The 20679-nt window shown below is 44.0% G+C and overlaps 3 protein-coding genes across 3 annotated transcripts; 2 read left to right on the forward strand and 1 right to left on the reverse strand.

Moving 5' to 3' along the window:
- The first annotated feature begins 24 nt into the window (after positions 1-24).
- Positions 25-4220, forward strand: LOC105703554 (peptidoglycan-recognition protein LC). Its single transcript, XM_012432041.1, has 5 exons — positions 25-607; positions 1065-1526; positions 2298-2456; positions 2895-3105; positions 3276-4220. Exons 1-5 carry the CDS (start codon positions 442-444, stop codon positions 3592-3594), a joined length of 1317 nt encoding a protein of 438 aa, XP_012287464.1. The 5' UTR covers positions 25-441; the 3' UTR covers positions 3595-4220.
- Positions 4221-4679: 459 nt separating this feature from the next.
- LOC105703467 lies at positions 4680-13814 on the forward strand. Its single transcript, XM_023434008.1, has 20 exons — positions 4680-4685; positions 5299-5688; positions 5889-5983; positions 6064-6296; positions 6413-6573; positions 6776-6964; positions 7206-7339; positions 7697-7873; positions 8403-8710; positions 8972-9144; positions 9208-9462; positions 9978-9985; positions 10639-10687; positions 10754-10985; positions 11105-11253; positions 11734-11835; positions 11965-12174; positions 12688-12870; positions 12931-13080; positions 13476-13814. Exons 1-20 carry the CDS (start codon positions 4680-4682, stop codon positions 13695-13697), a joined length of 3426 nt encoding a protein of 1141 aa, XP_023289776.1. The 3' UTR covers positions 13698-13814.
- A 108-nt stretch (positions 13815-13922) lies between these two features.
- Positions 13923-20072, reverse strand: LOC105703546. The gene is made up of 7 exons (XM_012432032.1): positions 19551-20072; positions 18722-19225; positions 16912-18620; positions 16112-16801; positions 15866-16051; positions 15462-15706; positions 13923-15386 (listed from the first exon to the last, which is right to left on the reverse strand). Exons 1-7 carry the CDS (start codon positions 19894-19896, stop codon positions 15206-15208), a joined length of 3861 nt encoding a protein of 1286 aa, XP_012287455.1. The 5' UTR covers positions 19897-20072; the 3' UTR covers positions 13923-15205.
- Between the last annotated feature and the right edge of the window lie 607 nt (positions 20073-20679).

Here is a 20679-nt window from a genome sequence, read left to right on the forward strand (position 1 = left end):
AGAGGCGAGAGCCAACAGTGACGTCGAAACTTAGATCGAGAGACGATTGCAATTGTTATCGAATTCATTCAGTTCGCCCTAACAGCCCGAGAGCCCAATTCCGGACATTTCTTTCTTCGACACTCGCGTTATACCCTGTGCCCATTGTCTCCAAAAGGAGTTACCTGGGAAATAAACGAGACCGGGATCGACTTGCTCAAAGCAAGTCGTGGGAGCGGGATGGAAATCGATTTATAGGTTATACAGGAGGTACAAGTTCGCAATAGTACAGATTTATCGTTATCCGAAGTGTATGGCGCATGGAGGGATGTCCTCTTCTTCCTCCGTTGGCTTTGCGTTCTTCCACCTGAAAAAAAGGAATTGGAGTTAGTGTGTTTCTTCCTAATTGTTACTTGGAGAGGAGTAACTTGCGGACGAGTCCATGTCTGATCCGTCCATGGGATGGTGGCAGCGCAGAGTGGCTCGAAAGCCAGCGACGCTCGCCTTTATGGGATGGTGAGAGAGGCACAGCCATGCCAGGACTGTCCTGGCGATTCAGGGCGATGGAGCCAGGAACTGGCCCTAGGGATAAAAAGGGACGCCTATGGAATCCCCAGACCAGGGTTGGGTAGGTATAATACGCTACGACGTATAAAAAACGTCTATACCCATGTAGCAATTTGGATGTAGTTCCGAAAAACGCATGTTAATCATACTTGAATAGTTCAGGGTTACACCGAGCTTTTCTCGAAAAGGAACGGTTTTGGAGGAAAAATGTGTAGATCATAAAAGATGCATCCTTTCAAAAGCCACACTTTTTGTCCGAAACTTTTTTTTATATTACCAAGAAATTTCGAGAATATAGTTACAAAAAGCACATGCCTCTGGGTAATCAGAAACTTCGTATACCCATTGTAGTTCAGGGATATATTGAGTTTTTCTCGAGAAGTAACGGGTTTGGAGGAAAAATGTATAGATCATAAAAGATGCATCCTTTAAAAAGCCACACTTTTTGTTCGAAACTTTTTTCTATATCACTAAGAATTTTCGAACTATACGCTTCATTACCCATCTCTGTTGCGAAGATTCGGGCGAAGATGTCGGGGAAGTCGAGAGCGTCGAAAACGAAGGAATGGACTGCCGAACGGTGGCGCCAGCTGGCAGTTCCTTTGAGAATGAAAGTCTCGGCTCGACTAGGACGAGCGACGACGAAGAATCCGTCGACGGAGGCGGCTGGACCGTCGACGGGAACCCTACCTTGCCGGCCGTCCAGCATTTCGACAATGGCGTCGCTCTGCCGTTCCGCGAGCCCGAGAATTTCGGCAGCGTCAACGTGAAGAATTCAAGCAACGTTCATGTCGGGAGCAAAACCTTTTACAAGGGTCCCGTCACGATAAAGCAGTTCGTCTACACGAATCAGGCGGGCCCGGAAGAGGGTGCCATTAATTACGGTCTTCCAGGGTCCCCAGAAACGATCATCGACGTCAAGAGCGCCGCCAACGGCGGCCCTCGGAAACTCCAGGCCTCTCACTGCAACTACGAGAAAGGTAGCGTCTTCAGAGCCTCAAGAATCAACTTTCCAGGAACATATCCTAGAACAATAACTTAAGGAGACACGAGAGGATTACATATCAATATGCTTACACACATAAACATTTAAAAAATTCACTTTATCGCGACATTAACTCCGTTCACGGCTTAAACAATTCCCAGTTGAATCGGAGCTTTCCTTATTGACTCTACCACACTTGCGTTTGCCTTCGGCAAAAGAACTGCCGAATTAAAAACATTAACGCGCATAATTTCCACTCGACATATCATCAGCACGATTAATGTTTAATTTCGGTTTATCGCCTGTTATATTTTACATAAGTCACAGTCCTGACATTATCGGGACCACATGTAGCGTTTTCCGATAATCGAGTCGGCTGCCATTTCATTATTTGCTGGTAACGCCTATGTCATTATCGCGCTGATAATTGATTTCGATTGATCATACTCAAATTGCCGATTTAAAGATATCCCACCGATTGGATTCCTTCGACAAAGCAGATTGCAATCCGGCTATTTCCGGCCAATCTATCCGACATTTTTTTTTTATTCAGTGATTAATGCAATGGGAACATTCGTCTCGCCTTAAGGCTTTCCAGTTGTGCAATGGCTCTCAGTATTGTAAAAATTTTATGAGAAACTTCTCATGGCAAAATAGTTTAAATTCGCAGATTATGAAAAAAGGCCCTTAATAATATTTTTTATTCTGTGATTAATGCAATGGGAACATTCGTCTCGCCTTAAGGCTGCTTTTCATCTCTTTCCAGTTGTGCAGTGGCTCTGGTCGTGGCGCTGCGCGATTTCAGCCTGCAGTTTAGCAATGTTGTTCATCACAGCAATGACAGTGACTTTTGTCATTTTGACACAATATGCAAAAGCAGCAGAGCCCACATTTCCGCAAATACCCGACTCGGCATTAGGCAACGGTACGTATTATTATTCCAGATTTTTAATAACCTTTCCCTACCTTTAAGGCTACGCGCAAGTGGCGGCACAGAAGTCTCGTTAATGAAGCTTTTCTCCTAATTGGGTGTACCTAATCACTTGAAACTCTACAAAGTCAATATAGAGGCCACAATGAAGGTCCTGACGGCCATAGAATTTCAATTTTTTAAAAATTTCTTTACATGTATTTTAAAAATTTTTCATAAAAAATAAAATTTCACGGGCGTCAGGACATTTATTAGAGGCTTCGCATTTGCGGTGAAAAGTTTCAAAGGATTCGGTACACCCAGTGTCGTGGAAGAGATTAATTTACGAGCGCCTCAGCTTCCATATGCCCTTAAGGGCATATGGCCTAAGTGAAAATATTGATAAGACTTTTTTACCAAACTGGGTGCACCGAATAATCTGATTTTTTTTAGGGGTCGTGCCACAAGGGGTGCGGTTTGTGGAGCGTGACGAGTGGGGTGCTCAGCCACCTGTGGAGCACCTGGAAAAATTGAAACTACCTGTAGAGTACGTAGTGATAAGTCATACCGCTACCGACTTCTGCAGTACCCAGTCGCAGTGCACATATCGAGTGCGGATGGCGCAAACCTTTCACATAGAAGCAAAAAATTGGTCGGACATAGGGTACGACTAGTTATTTTAAATTCTGCAAAAATTTAAGGCGGTATGAAAGCGCCAGCCGGGGAATTTCATTTTATTAACATTGATTTAATTTCCTGGCGCCTTTCATACCGCCTTAAGTTTAAATAAGAATATGGTACGAATGTTTAAAAAAAAAAAAAATTCCCATCTAGGTACAACTTCCTCGTCGGTGGCGACGGTCTGGCGTACGTTGGCCGAAGTTGGAACTACGTGGGGGCCCACGCGTTTGGGTACAACTTCAAGAGCATAGGGATTTCCTTCATAGGGACTTTCATAGACGTTTTGCCGCCGAAGAAGCAGATATATGCGGCGCAGAAGATCATCGAGATCGGCGTTGATGGTGGGAAAATCGCAAAGGACTACAAGCTGATCGGACATTGCCAAGCTCAGCCTACGGTTAGCCCTGGGAACGCGTTGTATGCTCACATCAAGACCTGGCCACATTGGTGTCCTGATCCTGTACCAACTTAAGAAAGATTTGGTTGTTCTTGATAAAGCGACATCTGTGAGGGAAATTATGTATTAACGCGTTGTATACTCACATGAAGACCTGACTACGGTGGTGTCCTGATGTTGTACCAACTTAAGAAAAATTGGGTTGTTCTTGATAAAGCGACATCTGTGAGGGAAATTATGTATTAACGCGTTGTATACTCACATGAAGACCTGACTACGGTGGTGTCCTGATGTTGTACCAACTTAAGAAAGATTGGGTTGTTCTTGATAAAGCGACATCTGTGAGGGAAATCATTTGTTAACGCGTTGTATACTCGCATCAAGACATGACTGCATTGATGCCTTAATGTTTTACCAACCTGAAAAATATGTTGTTCTTCATTAAGGCGATATGAAAGTGGCGTCAAAGAGGTGCCTTAATCCTGTACCAACCTAAAAAAGATGTACTTCATTAAGGCGATATGAAAGTGGCGTGAAGAAAAGTAAATGAAACTTTTCTCCAAACTGCATGAACTGCAAATAAAGTTTAACGAAATAAGTGTAATATACAATAACAAGTTACATTATACATGCACATGTCAGTTTAATATTTAACCCCGAAGATCCTCGACAGGGGAAATAAATTCCCCCAGATTTACTAATAAGAAGAAAAAAAAATCCCCAGAAATTTGTTACGTCCTTTTTTTATAATAAAGTGCTAAATATAAGGTTTTCAAACACTGAGTAGATTGGCGTTGACCTTCTTTTCGGAAATTCGTAAAAAAAAAAGAAAAGACGATCGCTTCGAGTTTTTTTTAACTTTCAGAAATTGGAGACTTTTTATGGTGAGAAATTTACCAGGCCGTTGTAAATTCATTTCAATTACCGATATTCCGTCGGTAATTCCCAGAGAGACATGTACTCCATGTTTTCCTTCGTTGCAGCTTTCGGAACCAAAACGTATAAAAAAAGGGAACAGATAAAATAAGGAACCTCGCAAGGAACCGAGCTCGCCGAATGTCAATTTCTAATCGACAGACACCTCGGTGAAATATAATTAATAATTGGACAAACCTGAGAAAAATTTCAACCAGGGAAGGTGTTCGTTCGAAGGTAAAACCATGAAGGTAAAATAATGCCCGATTTTCCGTATCTTTTTATTTCTTTTCACTTTAAGGCGATCTGCAAGGGAGGCATTCATATGTCCACAGTGTACACTAGGAGACTTCAATGCCCTCCCATCCTGCACAGGCGATGTCGTATCTGCAGGGGAGGCATTCATGTCCGCCATTGTACATTCAGACATAATTGGTACATAAAGTGTATAAAAGAACTATCAAAAAATGCCCTAATGTACACTGGGAGACTTCAATGCCCTCCCAACCTGCACAGGCGATGTCGTATCTGCAGGGGAGGCATTCATGTCCGCCATTGTACATTCAGACATAATTGGTACATAAAGTGTATAAAAGAACTATCAAAAAATGTCCTAATGTACACTGGGAGACTTCAATGCCCTCCCAACCTGCACAGGCGATGTCGTATCTGCAGGGGAGGCATTCATGTCCGCCATTGTACATTCGGACATAATTGGTACATAAAGTGTATAAAAGAACTATCAAAAAATGCCCTAATGTACACTGGGAGACTTCAATGCCCTCCCTACCTGCACAGGCGATGTCGTATCTGCAAGGGAGGCATTCATGTCCGCCATTCCACGTTTAATAAAATGGTTTTCAGAAACGAAGACCTTCTGTGTGGAGTCACCTTCGAATCCCAAAATATGTCTCTAGACCTCGAAGCTTCGCGTCGGCCTTAATAAGGAGCAAAAGTCTCCACGATCCGAAAAGGAAGCGATTATTGCGAGACAATGCGAGCTTGCAGACAAGAAGAAGCGATTACCTCTACAATTATGAAGAGACTGATATAAAAGATGTGTTTGCTTCGCTGGAGTCTCTGTTTGACGTGAAGAAACCGATAAACTTCTCCGAAGTTCGACCTCCATTTCTCTCAAAATACGGCGAAGGCTATACTTCAACTTCCTCTGCAGATTCAAAAAGTCCTCGAAGTCCTTTGATACCAATCGAAGCTGTTAATCATTCCCAAAAAGACGAGCCCCATCACCTGCAGGTACAAAAAATAATTAATGCAATTAGGAGATGAAGTTTTGTCGACGAGATGATAGTGAAGTTTCCATTTCTTTTTTTTTTAAAGGAAACTTCTTATGGCAAAATAGTTTAAATTCGTTTCAGAGTCTCAGGGAAATTCAGAGAATTTTCAGAGCGACTCCTCGAAATTTTCTAATCCACCTTCTTGCATTTTTTCTGCAGCCCCGAGATGCAAATGAAGGTGGAGGAGGAGAAGACGCGAAGATAAGGAACTTGAAAGAAGAACTTGAAGAGATAGTAGAAGAATTAACATTCGAGTGCTTATCATGAATTTTTCCCCGCCATTTTATTCCTCTTAAACGTTTATTTCCCCAAATTCGCATTTCTTCCTCTACAGAGCAATGGCGGACGAAGAGGTCGAAGAAGAGATGGTGGAGGGCGAAGGAGACGTCATGAACGACGCTTTCTTAATATCGGACACCGAAACAGGAGATGCGGATGAGGAAGAAAAGACCGAGGGAAGCGCGGAAAAGTCGGATAAATTGAAAGCGGGAAAAGGGGACGACGCGAAGAAAGATGGCGCCGAAGAGATGCCGCCATCTTGCCCGATGCCTGAAGGAGTCGGCGAAGGTCCCTTATTAAAACTCGATTAACTTTTTTTCTCTCTCCCGAGGGGATTAATTTAACATCCCATGTTCTTCATCGGTGCAATTTGTTAATTATCAAGCTTTATAATTAATTGCAAGGTGTCCCTGTCGGGCCTGAGAGACATCGAGAGTCCAACATGAGCGCTCTTCCTTTGACGGATTCGGCTGTCATGAAAGAGATGAAAGAAGCCGACGAGAGATGTGCTGTCATTGCCAAAGAAATTGAGGACCTTAAGAAGGAGCTAACCGATCTAACTAACGTAAATCCCAATTATTTTTTTGCTAATAAACTAAGCAGAAAAAAATTAATTAACGCGACGCGAAACCCTCAAGACCCGTCGATTGCAAGAACTGATTTTTTTTCATTTTCATTCCACTCCACCTGCTAAAATTTTTTTCACAACCTAATTCTGAAAATTTCAACGATGTAATTAATTAATTAATAATCCAATAACGAGACAGAAAGAAGACCTGACGCAGGAGGACACGCAGGAGATCAAAAGGAAGCAAGAGGACGTGATGAAAAAATTGGCCGAAATTGATAACATTACGAGGAAGTTGCAAAGATTGCTCGGCTTGGCCGATCCCTCCAGTCGAGCATTTGCAAAAATGTTCGAAATGCTGCCACGCCCTGGAGAACAACTAAAAATGGTATAATCAACTACCTGGAAAGATTTTCCAATCGTTTCATCGATTGATTAACCCACTGTCGACATACGGGCGAAATTCCTATGACCGTGCAGGCGATATTGGACCAAACGTCGGGCGCTCTTAGTAGCCAAAGTGTTAAGCAACGGAGAAAGAAAAAATAAATAAACAAATAAATAACAAGAGTTACTATAGTTAAATAAAAGTTTTATCAACACTTTTACGTTTCATTTCCGAATTTCAGGGAGACGAAAGTCAAAGAAGCCAAGAGATAAGAGAAATTAATTCGGATAAAGGCGAGAGAAAGAAAATAGACGGAGATGCGACATGCGGAAAAACAGGATTAGAATTCCCGCAAATGGAGTATCCAGAAGATAAGTAAGTTGATCTGTTATTTTTTTCCCTTTTTTTCTTTCTCCATTGCTTAACTTTCTGGCTACTAAGAGCGTCCGACGTTTGGTCGAATATCGCCTGCCCGGTCAGGGGAATTTCGCCCCTATGTCGAAATGGCTCCGTGTACAAAGGGTTAAGGTGGAGTGAAAGTGGCGCCAAAGAGTTTCACCTTCCCCTGCGGTTATTTAACAATTATCCAATTATTTTAATTTGGATTTATTATTATNTTATTTTTTAATAGGGACCGAGCACGTGTCCTCAGCAACAACTTCGGGACCTCCGAGAGCAGTATGCCAGACTTCAGGACGACTACAAAAGTAAATTTTATAATAATTTTGGAAGGTTGCCAAGAGTGATAGTATGTGGACACACCGAGGAAAATATACCGAAGATAGTCGTGGCTGATAGCGATCGCAAAGGGAAAAGAAAATGTCTGCAAAGTTTGACCGGAAAACTCAGCGAATCTCTGACGATGCAGGAGAGACTCGCGAAAGAAAATGCGGAACTGGAAGGAGGAAAGTAGGTTTTTTTTTTTGAAAACGTTATTCCATATGCTTGAAAATGTCACTCAATATGCCTGAAAACGTCATTTTATATGTATGAATACGTCACTCGATATGCCTGAAAACGTCACTCTATATGCCTGAAAACGTCACTCGATATGCCTGAAAACGTCACTCTATATGCCTGAAAACGTCATTCTACATTCCTGAAAACGTCACTCTATATGCCTGAAAACGTCAAAATACTGAAAAAAACGTTTCCCAAAACCGGATGCCCCATGAACTTTTTCTCATCAGTATAGATAGGAATGATAATTATCGAGTGTGCTACGAGAAACAAAAGAGACATCTTAACACCCCCGTCTCCAAGGAAACGTAGCATTTCTTTGTTCGTCCCAAAAACGTCAAGATTCGTGACAAGTGGCTCAGCATAGAATGGAAAAATTGTCCGATTAATAAAAAATAAAATGAGAAAGAGTTCAGTCAAAGTCAGGATACATCGTTAGATACTTCTAGGGAACTTTCTCCCTAGTGACTTTCTTCAGGTACAGACTAGAGGAGGCTCTGCTGGAAAAAGACAACGCGGTGGAGAGTCTCCAGCGCAAGGTACACGGCCTCCAAGCAGAAATGCGAATCGTCATCAAAGAGAATTCCGACTTGAGCAAGCAGTTGGTTTACTTGACTCAGAAAGTTGGAAGCCCCAGCTGTTGCGACTCCTGCCCTGGAGGGACATCCTCGCATACCCCTTCTTCACCTTCCACAAAGCCTGGACATTTTCAGGACGATTCTTTCCCCTGCAAGTGTCATCAGGATCCCCATAAAGAAGCGAATGATTTCTCCAACACCGTATGTGGTGAGCATAACGATGACTTAAGGTGGTATGAAAGTGTCAAGTTCATCCCGAAAACGTCAAAATATTTATAAGACCTTTCTGCACCGAATCATTTGAAACTCCATTACGAGATTATTGTACAGCGCGAAATTTCATATTCCGAGAAAGAAATAGAAATTTTTCATCGGACAGGGAAGAAAAAAAAACATTTTTTTCGAAAAATGAAATTTCACGATTAGATGAAATGCCCTATCATTAATGAACACACACCTCCGGTAACAGTTTCCCCCAGACTTGCCGGTGGTTCCTGTGGAGGTTTGTCCGAATCTGGAGGAACAATGTGTTGCAGAAGTCCAGCAACAACTAAGCCATCATCAGCGCCATCTGCGAGAGGCGCGTGTCCTGCAGAACTGGAGAACAAGCTCGCCATCTACGGGAGCAACACAAAGCAATTGGTAATGCTCATTGTGGCCTTCCTTAATTATCTAATTATTGCTTCCTCTCCCTGGAACATTCAGGAACAACAATTAGGCAGCATGGAGTGCGAGGTGCGCAACATGCAAATGGAACTGGCAAATGTCCAGCGAGAGAGGCAGCAATTGGAGCAGCAACGAAAGCTGCTGAAGTGCACCGGGCCTTGCGCCCCTTGTGCCTGTTGTCCTCCGCCTATGTCAGGAACAATGTCCACCCAGCAACAAAATGTTCCTTGTGGCCCGATTGGGGTTCCCCAGGGTTCCTCACCTCCCCTCGCCATGCCTGCTGTTCTTTCCAAGGTACCCTTTAAGATTTTCAGCAACGATCCCACGTGGAACCAGGAATCTATCCAGGAATCGAGCGACCTGCGCTGCCGTCAATGCTCCTGGAAAGGGAATTACATGCCTGAGTACGAGAGATAGTAGAGAAATAATTATAAAGGCAGTTAAATCGGAACTTAATTTCTTAGATAGCTTGGAAAATCCTCCCTTGATGATGATGCTTCGGGTCCGCCATCTTGTTTATTAATATAGCGAGATTATGGCTCCAGAGGTTCTGAAAAATTAAATCGCATAAATACGACTGATAATAGAAAAATATTGATAAAGTCAGGGAATTCGAACCTAATTTGTTAGCTTCGAAAATCCTCCCTCGATAGAAATATTGAGCGAAATTTTGAGCCTGGTCCCGCTTCGAGGTCCGCCATCTTGTTTTTTCCTACCGAAGCATCAAATCACTCTTTCTAATCGAAAAAAATCGCAAACTAATGAGCAATAACTGTTTAAAAAGCTATTTAACATCATAGAAAGAACAGTGGAAGCCGTAGAAGAGGATATTAATGATTAATTCCTGGAAAAAGATGTGAAATTATCGGAAGAAAATATTTTTATAGGAACGGCGCCCTCCGCGTTTCTTAACGAGGCGTCTTTAAAAATATTTTAATAATGCCGTTTAACCACGATCTTGCTGTAAATGAGATTGCTAGTCAGCAACCAGTTATTTCCTATGAAATAAACATATTTCTCTCAGTAAAGAAATCCCATCTCAGTCTTTTCCTTCCCCACTTTCGCGCGGCGTCATTCTGTACGTAATTTCCTGCCGCGAATTTCCAATAAACAATTAACAACAATCATGACAGAGAGATCATGAAACCGGTAGAAAAATATGATTATTTCATATGAATCTCTGCGTTGCCCCGGTTTGCAAATTATGTACAGCACGGCGTCGGCGCAATTTCCATTATCGCAAAATAATTATTAATCGCAAGTACCAAGCCTCCCGATATAAATAAATAAATAAAAAAATTCAGATAATTCTCCAACGCTCCGAGAATATGAGAAAGTCACAGAAAATTGTCGAAATCTCGAGCTTAAGCAACCTTAAAGAAATATTTTATATTATCGGACATTGCATTTGTTTATCGAGAAACGGTGATAAGGAAGAGGAAATGGATTTTTTTATCGGATGCAGATGAGTCTTCAGGGTCCTCCACCGTGCTCGGGATCTTGCACCAATGCGCCCATGGTGGGTATAAATTCTTAATAAATAATAAATGGAATAAATTATATGTTAATAATTATTTTTTAATAGGGACCGAGCACGTGTCCTCAGCAACAACTTCGGGACCTCCGAGAGCAGTATGCCAGACTTCAGGACGACTACAAAAGTAAATTGTGCGAAGTGTCGTGTCTTAGAGCAGACGCCGAGAAGATGAAGCAGGAGACGAAGACCTCGAGAGAGGAGAAAGAACGGATGGAGAATAAATTAATAGACGTGCAAGAGAGGCTAAAGATTCTAGAGGCTGAGAAGAACAAATTAGACGGTAAAATGTTGCTGGAAATATTTTAAAAAGTAATGAATCCGTAAAATATACGTATTTTATACGTTGAGATAAAGGCTTAAATNATTTCATAAAATCTTAAATGTATATTTAAACAATAGGTAGCAAAGAGTTAATGGTGGAACAAGAACAGGCATTGTTGGTGGCTAAACAACGATTTCGAGAAGCACAGGACGAGCTAGAAGAATTACGTTCCTTGATCCAGGACCAAGCCAACCAATTAGAGGACTATCGTAACAAGTATTTACAGGTGAGCCCAAAATGAACAATATTTCATTATCATTAATTTAAGGTGATATGAAAGTATAAGAAAATAACTCTTGTTTATGAAACTCTACTCCGAATCGCTTGAAGCCTTTACAATGTAATATGAAGGCTATAAAAAAGATCCTGACACCTATGAAATTTCAATTATTAAAAGTTCATTTATGAACATTCTCAAATTGTTATATAAAAAATGAAAATTGTACCGAATCGCTTCAAGCCTTTACATTATTTATTATACCCTGACACCCAATAAATTCCAATTATTAAAAATTCATTTATGAACATTTTCAAAATTTTGTTAAAAAAATGAAATTTCATGAGTCTCTATTTTTACAATGTCAAGTTTCAAACAATTTGAAATATCCAGTTTATATAAAATTCACATGAACAATGGATTTTCCTAAAGTGGGATTTTCACGCCCCCTTAACCAATTTTAATTGTTATGAACATTTTGCCCCATAGGCGCAGCAACAGGTAGAAGAGCAACGGAGACAATTGGACCTGATGGAGATGGACAATGCTCGTATGAACGAAAACGTGACTCTAGAGATTGGCCGGGTAAAGGTAATGAATAATTAATAATATCGATTTTTTATCTACACCGAGGGGAAAATATAATTCCCAGAGATTAATTACACTTCCTCCTTCACGTTGGATAAATTTTCAACGCCTATTGGTAAACGACAATTTCAGAATCAATTCCAAGAGAAGCTGGCCGAGCTGGCGCCACTTCCGGATCTCTTGAAGCAGACTCAGATGAAGCTCCAGGAGTCCCAGCAGCTGCGACTATTAGCTGAGAGGAACTGCGAGGACCTCTCCAGAGAGCTCCTCAGCTGCAAAGACAAGATGCAGGCGCTGCAAAATCAGCTGGAAGTCCTGCGAAACGAAAACCAAGCCCTTCAGGTGAAAAAATGCGTCAGAAATATGGAAAATATGTTAAAAGATGCTAATCCTTCGCAGTAGAAATAAGCTCAGAACGTCTTAAGAGTGATACGACAGCGCCACTCTGTGGAGGTGGGGAAATGTTACATTATTCGGCTATTAAAATGCGTCTTAAGGGTGATACGACAGCGCCACTCCATGGACGCGGGGAAATGTTAAATTATTCGGCTATTAAAATGCGTCTTAAGGGTGATACGACAGCGCCATTCCATGGACGCGGGGAAATGTTAAATTATTCGGCTGTTAAAATGCGTCTTAAGGGTGATACGATAGCGCCATTCCATGGACGTGGGGAAAAGTTAAACTATTCGGCTATTGAAATGCGTCTTAAGGGTGATACGACAGCTCTACTCTGTGGATGTGGGGAAATGTTAAATTATTTGAGTATCAAAGTGCGTCTTAAGGGTGATACAACAGCGCCACTCCCTAGACGTGTGAAAATGTCAAACTATTCGGCTATCAAAATGCTTTCAGAATGAAAAAGGCAGCGCGAACGGTCGCTGGGACGATCTAGAAAAGAGAAACAACGAGCTGAGAAACGAAAACGAGAGGTTGAAGAACGCCTTATCCCGTTTCGAGGAGCACGAGTCGCAATTGCAGAAGAAAATCGACGAGAAGATGCACGAGGTCGTGCAGCTGACCGCCATGTTGGAACAGGTAATAAAATTATCATCTCAAAACATAAGAAATACGAAACAAAGTAATCCCGAATTCCAGGTGAGGGAAGATTCAGCTCGACAGGTCGCGAGAACAAAAGAAAGGTGCGAGACGGTAAGAAGAACAATGCAGGGACAAATAGCAGAGATGGAGAGACAATTGGCGCAATGTAGAGCGACTGCTAGAGCGGCACAAAAGGATCGCGACGAGGTTAGACGATCATCGTTAAAAATAGGGAGACTCGCCCAACATCTACCAGTAAAATAGTTTCAGATAAAAAAATACATTCCGGAACAATATCAATAGAATCTAGCTCAGTAGGTAACGCGTCTATAGGAACCGTTTAGTTGCGGCGAAACGCCACAGATGGCGTTGGTCGCTCAAGCGTCTCAAAAGTTCCACATAGATCTCTTAACAATAACCCTACAAAAATGACAAACTAAACGCTTAATTCCGTACAATCCTCAACAAGAGTCCAACAAACGGGAATACAAATACAAACGTCCTTAACGTGGCGCGTCATAAGTTACTAGATAACTTAATAGTAATATAACTAACCTAGCGTACTAAAAGCTCAACCCTAGTTACATTTCCCCATCCGACAGATCCGTCAGAAGATGCAGGGTCAGATAAACAATTTGAACGAAGCTTTCGAGCAAGCCCAAGGTCGCATAAGGTCTCTTCAAGGTCACGTGAACTACCTGAAGAACTCTTACAGCAACATCTTCCACGGGCAAGGCCAAGGAGAGACCCCTGGCGGCGTAGCAGGGGAACCTTCAGGCCAAGGTCAAGGCCAAGGTTACGACTCCTGCGACTGCAACTACTGAACTGAACTTGAGGATCCGCTAAACCGGAAGTCTTCACGTAGAGCCGAAATTCCAGCGAATTGCGATCCCTTTTCTATTTCCACATTAATGGCGGACCCTCCTGAAGAGTCTTCGAATCTCGCGACACCCTGGAAGGAAAAGAACCTTTTACAAATCTGAGAAAGAAATGGCGCCGACGCGACGACCTCCAAAATAGGAATAAGAACCCGCCGAGATGGCCACGCGTGTACTTTCCTTTTTATTTAATAAATCGACCATGTATTTTTATAAATGTTTACGGGCTTCCGCACACCGTGGAATGTTCTCACTTCCTGGACAGACATTCGAGGACAAACTGCGTGAAAATAAAATGAAAAGCCGGCAATAATAGCCGCGCACTGAAGGAAACTTAAAACAGCACTAATACAGATCCTAATATAATAATATATATTTATATTTATTTATATAAACCTCTCTCGACGCGCCCCAAAGTGAAGACTCTTAGACGAGTGGCTCCCTCTCGCGAGAGTCGAAAGAAACCCGAGGAAAAAATATTAAAAATAGAAAAAGTGATCGGGGAAACCCATGGACATAGTATATACTGCCAGTCTATAAATGCCTAGGGGAAAATCACTATTCGCAACTGTTTATATTAATTCCTGGCGCCTTTCATGTAAAGGGTGCGGAAAACTCAGGGCGGCCATTTTGGATTTCAACGTCGCTGCGAGGAAATTCACGTAAATAATATCCTGCCGGTATTTCCCCAAATAATTCACCGTCGGATGATTTGGAAATTAAACCGGGCCATAGAATTATCCTGCGAGTATTAAGGTCATTATATACACACAGAAACGTGAAAAATATTTATAACTTTTATCCCAAATAGATGCAAGAAATAATTCGAAGCTTCAGCACGCGATGACGGAAGACCTAAAAAAGAACGCGACACCCGTAAAATTTGACTTTCAAGAATAAAAGAGAAATAAACTGTATCCTTAATTCGAGTTTGGGATAAACGCATTGTTCTTTTTTTTTTTTTAAATAAACTTTCACGAGCATCGCGCTCTTCCTTAGGGCCTCCATAATCGCGCGTTAAGTTTTCTAAATATTCAGTGCGTTCAGTTTGGCAGAAAAGTCTCATAATCATCTTCCCGTTTCGATATGTACATAATGACGCTTTCACGTCGCCTTAATTAGTAACTGGATTGCGGAAAATCAGGCTACACTGGTGAGCGTTTCTCTTAACTAAGTATTTCAGAGGTTAAGACTTAATTCTGATCACGTCTCTGGTCTCTCTGCATAATAAATCCAAGTCTGAAGGTATAAAAGCAAGAACGTTCCGCCAAATAAGTATTGAAATGAAAAGAAATGGAAAGAAAGGAAGAAAGAGCGGTTCTTTTAAACGACCCGCGAGGGCAGCGCCGCGAGCGGGACGCGCTCGAACTAAACGGCGGTCCACGGCTATGTACACAGGAGCGTCTAAAGTGTAAACGAAGAAACATAGAAAAATGGGCCGTCAATCAGTCGTTTCAATTCAGGTCCGAGGAGTAGAGCATGTGGATCATGTCGACGACGGCTTCGGATCGCGAGCGGAGTTTCTCCATCTTGACTCGCATGAACTCCATCTGGGCTTCCATTTCCAGGCGCATGGACTCCATCTGAGCCTCCATCTCGGTGGCGACCTCCTTCCGTCTGGAGCACTGGCAGCACCTGAAATTACTTCCCATTAATCCCATTCATTTTAATCAAACAAGCTCAAGTCATCTCAACCCAGTTGCCAGTTACCTCCCGGTAGACTCGGTAGATGGCGTCTTCTCTCTCGACAGTTCCGCCATCGACGAGTTCCCGGAGGAGCAGGGGGTGACCCGAATCTGGGGGATGCGGTTAGCAGGGCTCTGCTCTTTCTCCTGATTAACATTGGATTTATAAATGCTCGAAGAACTGGCGGGGGGTCGACAATCCCCGCAGCCCTTCAAGAAGTCCAGGAGGATGCCCCTGACCCTCTTGCCGCTCAGTCTTCGCCGTCGAACCTATTTCATTCACATTTATTAAAGAAACAACCGCCCAGGGAATTGTTCAAATGGAAGACAACGCACCCTGGGACCCTGGTGTCGTCATTCAAGATGGCCGACCCAGGGTTACCAGGGCCTTAAGTCACTAGGGGGTACAAGGGTCTTTTCGTAAAGTACCTCGGGCGCTTCCAGGGTCGCCCTGTTGGGTATCAGCAAGTCGTTTTCGCTCTGGGTGGAAGGACTGCGATTGCCCGAGAGAGAGTGGCCACCCTGGTTCAGGTTGGCAGCACTGGGCGTGTAGGTGGCGTTGTACCTAGAACGGCGACCGCAGTGTTGGCAGTTCTCCTCCTCGCAGGTCCTCCCCTGGAGTGAAAAAAATCTCAATAAAATTGTGAGAGCATAAAAAAAAACACAAATTCCCACCTGGGGAGTTCTCTCGTCACGTTGGCATCCCTTGTCTTCCCCAAGCCGAGGATGTGAGGCGTTTCTTGCGCCCTGTTGGCAAGCCTCGTCCTCGCACCGGCGCTGCCAACCTAGACCCCGTCTCCTGGGGTCGCCTTCAGCGCACCCTGGCGAGTGATTCCCGCAACAAACGGCGGGATGCTTCCCAACGGCTTGGAATTTCTCTAAGCATGTAGAGCAGGTCTGGTGGGCGTTTCTAGGGACTTGGCAGTGGGGATGACTCTCGTCGTGTTTCTCCTGGTGGCAGCACTGGGCCTCCGACCTCTGCTCCGAGTAATTTGGGGAACAAGCGTGTCTGTTGCCGATATTAGAATTCTGGCAAGATGGCCAGGAGAGACGATTATGGCCGTCGCAGTGGCGGCATCTGTTGGTAGGGGTTTTGAAGGAACAGCTAGGTTGGTACTCCTGGGTGTCGTCTTCCTGCATCCTCTTGTCGGCCCCGAAATCGGTCGACCGGGACCCTCTGGACGAGGTGGAGTCGTTTAGTCTTGGCAAGGTTCTGAGTTTCTTGCTGGTGGAACATGCTAGATGGTTCCCGTTGAAGAATCGGGATCTAGGGGATTTCTGCCAGGGCGAGGTCGTGCTAGTGTCTAGGAACTTTTTCGATGCGTCGCTCTCGCCCTCCTCCTCGAACACGGAGTCCGAGGGTATCTGCGAAAGATATCGAGGAATATGAATTATTACCGGGAGACATTGTGGAATTTGAAATGACTATAAAAAAGATATAGTGTTTTTTGAGGTACCTAGGAAGAGGAACTCACCTCCTTCCCCCAGATGTTAATGGTTCCGTTCACTTCAGACATCCTGACTTCAACGTTGCCCAATAAATAGGGTCCGCACTCTCTGATAGTTCCCTTCTCCACTTTCTTCGGTTCATGAGCTTGTATAAGGAAGCTGCGGTCCTTCGAGTGTTCATCTTCCTGGTAGACGAAGCATTTAACCTCCTCCTCTTGTCCATCGTCCATGCTATCCTCTCTATCCTGCTGCGAAAGGTCTAGTTGACTCGTAGTCTCAGCTACGCTGGAGGTTGCCCTGGGGTTCAGCAAGCCCTTCATCAAGTATTCCCCAGGATGCTTGAATTCCCCATCGGAGTCGAAGCTGGAATTGGTTCTCCTCTTCGAGTCCCCCGCAGTGTGAGGAATCTTCGAAGGTTGAAGGAGACCAGGAACCCCCAACATATCCGTAGCCTTACGCTTCTTAGAGTTGACCGAACCCACCGGACTGGCCAGTTCCTGGACCTTGTCACTTATCGAGGTGACACCTTCCTTCGCCTTCCCCTGAGTAATATCCGACAAAGTCTGGAGAATACGCGAGGAAGTGACAAAAGCACTCGACAATGGCTTCGCAAACTTATTAGGAGTGTCTTCGACAATAGACATGGTGTCATCGTTGTTAAGGATGCGAGTCAAACTAGGTGGCTGGGTGGATATGCTGGGGCTGTAGCTGCTTTCCGACCACAGGTGAGACCTCCCCGTAGAAGCTGTGCTACTGGTGGACATTTTGGGCTCCGTTAATCCATTGGTCTCCGAAGATTTCAATTCAACCTCCGGTGGAGGATCCGAAGGGTCTGTCTGTATCGCCACTACCTTCGTCTCCGGTCGCCTGTGGTCACTTTGGTACTTGGCGAAAGCTCTTTTCATTTCCTCCAGCTCTTTCTTCAGCTCCAAGTTCTCCGACAAGGTCTTCTGGTACACCTCACGTATCCCATTACACTGCGCAGTCTTTTGATCTAACTGCGACCTCAGCACACTAATTTCCCTGTTCTCCTGATTCCTTCGCTCTTCCAATTTCTCCGATATACTCCTCAGCTGCTGCTTCGAGTTCCTTGATTCCGGAAGCTCTCCGGGTTCTTCGTCGGGCACGCAGATACTTGTCACACTTTCGATTTTTAACTGGCACATGTCACTTGTCTCTTCTAGTTCCGGCATGTTAATGTTGTTCTCATGAACCAGGGGTTCGATCTGTTCTTCCAAGCACAGGTTTTCAGGAGCATCGACCTTGTCGTCGGGGACCGAAGCACCTTTCATGTACTCCTCGTAACTAAGAGTCTGCAGATTGATTAGCGTTGACGATTGCTCCTGACCGTTGAATAGACACGGGCCAACTAAAGTTGGAAAATCCTCCGGCTTTTCTGGGTGAGACTCTGAGAAGTGATTCCCCGAGTCGACACCCACTGCTCCGTTAGGTTTTCCGAGACTCTCTTCGGTGCTCTTCATGATCTTCGCTGGTTGTAACGGCTCGATATCCACTTCCATATCTCTCTCTTCATCGGTGTAGTCGTTCTCTACTGTCAACCGTTTCACCGTAATCATTTCCTCCCCATTTTCCATAACATGTATCGAGTTGCTCACTAGATCGTTCCTTATGGTCACCGTTTCATTAGCCAGGTCTTTAAGGGTTATCTCTGCGTAAGGTTTTAGGTTCTTCAGGGTCGCAAAGGTCTTAGTGGTTTCCTCGCTGTTGGGAAAATCTAAAACAAAAATGATCTCTTAAGTGAATTTAATAACAGACTTTGAAATTAATTCTACAGCAGGGAAGCACAGCGAAATAAGGTTATGCCGCTTGACTGACCTTTCTTCTTCGTATCGCTGTAATTCGAGTTTATCGTGCACTCCCTGCCTTTCATTCGTTTCTCCATAGAGCGTCTGTTCTGCTCTTTAATCTCTTGTATGTAAAGTTTTACTTTACTTTGTACATGGCCATACTTCGAGCCAACGGATCGTCTGTCCACAGACTTAACACGCGCCGGCTGGAACTTTGCGAATGGCTTTCTTGGGAAACCGAAATCATTGTATTCCAATGCGTCAACACTGTGCCTCTTGTCGACGTAACGCGCTTGAGAAGTCTCTTTTGAGTGAGAAAGATCTTGCAAAGACCGATACTTCTTCTTGTGAATTTTAGTCAGTCCGTTGCTATGTCTGAGATTCAGATCATCCGAAGCCCTATCGAACGGTTCCGGCTCGATATCTCCATCGCTTTCTTCTTCACTAGCTGACGTCAACGGCTGCTCGTCTTCCACATCTTCATCTTCCTCTTCATCATCCAACTCATCTTCCTGCTCTAGCTCTTCCATTTCTAAAATTATTTTTCCAATCGATGCGAAATATTAAACGCTACAAGCATTACTCCATCGTCGTAGAAATTAATTCAAACGGTGAACAATAAGCAACGAAGTTAACTCAAACAACCTATATGCTTGACTAATCTCCACGATCATTACTTTATTATTATTACCAATGCTTCCATTAATACAAACAATTAATTCAAATCCATCGCTTACGTTAATACAAAAAATTAATTCAAACGGCGAACACTGATCGACGAAGTTAACCCAACAACCTATACGCTCGATTAATCGTCTCCACGATCATTCCTTTATTTCTATTACGATAGTCATTACCTTCCGTGTCATAGTCCTCGTCTTCCGGATAAGGTGGTCGATCGGTCTCCTCCCCCGAGGAGACGACGTAGACACTATCGTCTCCACCCTGTTCATCGCTCCGACAAGGACTCGGACTAGGATCCTCCTTGCCCACCTCGGAGAGGTGCTGCCTGCGCTCTCCGATGGTATCCTCCATCCTGGAGGGACTGGAAACGCTAATATACGTAGGCATCTCCTCGTCCTCGAGCATCGACATGTCGGTTTCCGTCATCCTGGAGTCGGCTTCGCAACGGCGCGCACCAGGGATCTCCTCGTAGGGTTCGTTCCCGGCGTCCTGAGTACTCGTCTCGTTTGCGTCCGACATGGGGACGAGCTTAAGAGGTTAGGAAGAGCGCAAAGCAGTCTTTACTCACGGGGACCTGGGTCCGCGGTCTCTCCTCGGCACCCTGGCTCTATTTCTCCAGATTCCGCGACTGGCGCGACTCGGCGCGTCACAGGCGGTCTCGGCCAATCTTGCCTTCCTCCATTTTAATAATTTTACGGCTATCTACGTGTTGCCAACCCTCTGGACATCCCAATTTTTATTTCTTCTTCGGAACCGGGCTCGCTGTCGCGCGAAATGGCGTTCATGCAATCCAAGATGGCGGACTTGCCAATCCGGCGCTTCTGATTGGTCGATTCCCCTGGACCGCGGCACGCCATTGGCTGGCGACTAGGGAGTCGCAAATGGAAACGAGTGCCGGCTATTTAGATTCAGAATGATTTTGGGGAATTTCTTCAAGCATGGGAAGAGATGAGATGAGAGATCGCATCTTGTTCTGTCTTCGTTAAAATTCAAAACGTATTACGCAATACAATTGTCCAAAATTGTAACGTCCAACCATGCAGACTGATCCGGGGCCGCAATGCTGGTCGAATCCGGCTCTCTGATTGGTCGAGACCGAGCCGCGATTTGATTGGTCCAAAGTCACGTGACAACCTCGCAGTAACGCCCCACCAGGCGACCCCTTCCATGCCCCAACTTGATGAGCAGCGGAGGGGAGGGGGATGGAGAAGGGAACATTAAAAATAACAAATAAATTAAATTAAACAATAAGTTACTAAAAGTTAAGAGTATTAATGGTACATTGATCTAGTTAAATTTACT

The sequence above is a fragment of the Orussus abietinus genome, unplaced genomic scaffold (assembly GCF_000612105.2).
Source record: "Orussus abietinus isolate OABI.00-Male unplaced genomic scaffold, Oabi_2.0 scaffold83, whole genome shotgun sequence".
NCBI lineage: Eukaryota > Metazoa > Arthropoda > Insecta > Hymenoptera > Orussidae > Orussus > Orussus abietinus.

Coding starts and splice junctions, on each gene's coding strand:
- LOC105703554 (XM_012432041.1), top strand. CDS start 442: ATGGTGGCAGCGCAGAGTGGCTCGAAAGCCAGCGACGCTCGCCTTTAT. Junction 1,527..2,297: donor TCACTGCAACTACGAGAAAG/GTAGCGTCTTCA, acceptor ATCTCTTTCCAG/TTGTGCAGTGGCTCTGGTCG. Junction 3,106..3,275: donor AAAAATTGGTCGGACATAGG/GTACGACTAGTT, acceptor ATTCCCATCTAG/GTACAACTTCCTCGTCGGTG.
- LOC105703467 (XM_023434008.1), top strand. Junction 7,874..8,402: donor GCGGAACTGGAAGGAGGAAA/GTAGGTTTTTTT, acceptor GACTTTCTTCAG/GTACAGACTAGAGGAGGCTC. Junction 11,836..11,964: donor TAGAGATTGGCCGGGTAAAG/GTAATGAATAAT, acceptor CGACAATTTCAG/AATCAATTCCAAGAGAAGCT.
- LOC105703546 (XM_012432032.1), bottom strand. CDS start 19,896: ATGTCGGACGCAAACGAGACGAGTACTCAGGACGCCGGGAACGAACCC. Junction 18,621..18,721: donor CAGCGATACGAAGAAGAAAG/GTCAGTCAAGCG, acceptor TTTTTGTTTTAG/ATTTTCCCAACAGCGAGGAA. Junction 15,387..15,461: donor TCTACCGAGTCTACCGGGAG/GTAACTGGCAAC, acceptor AAGTAATTTCAG/GTGCTGCCAGTGCTCCAGAC.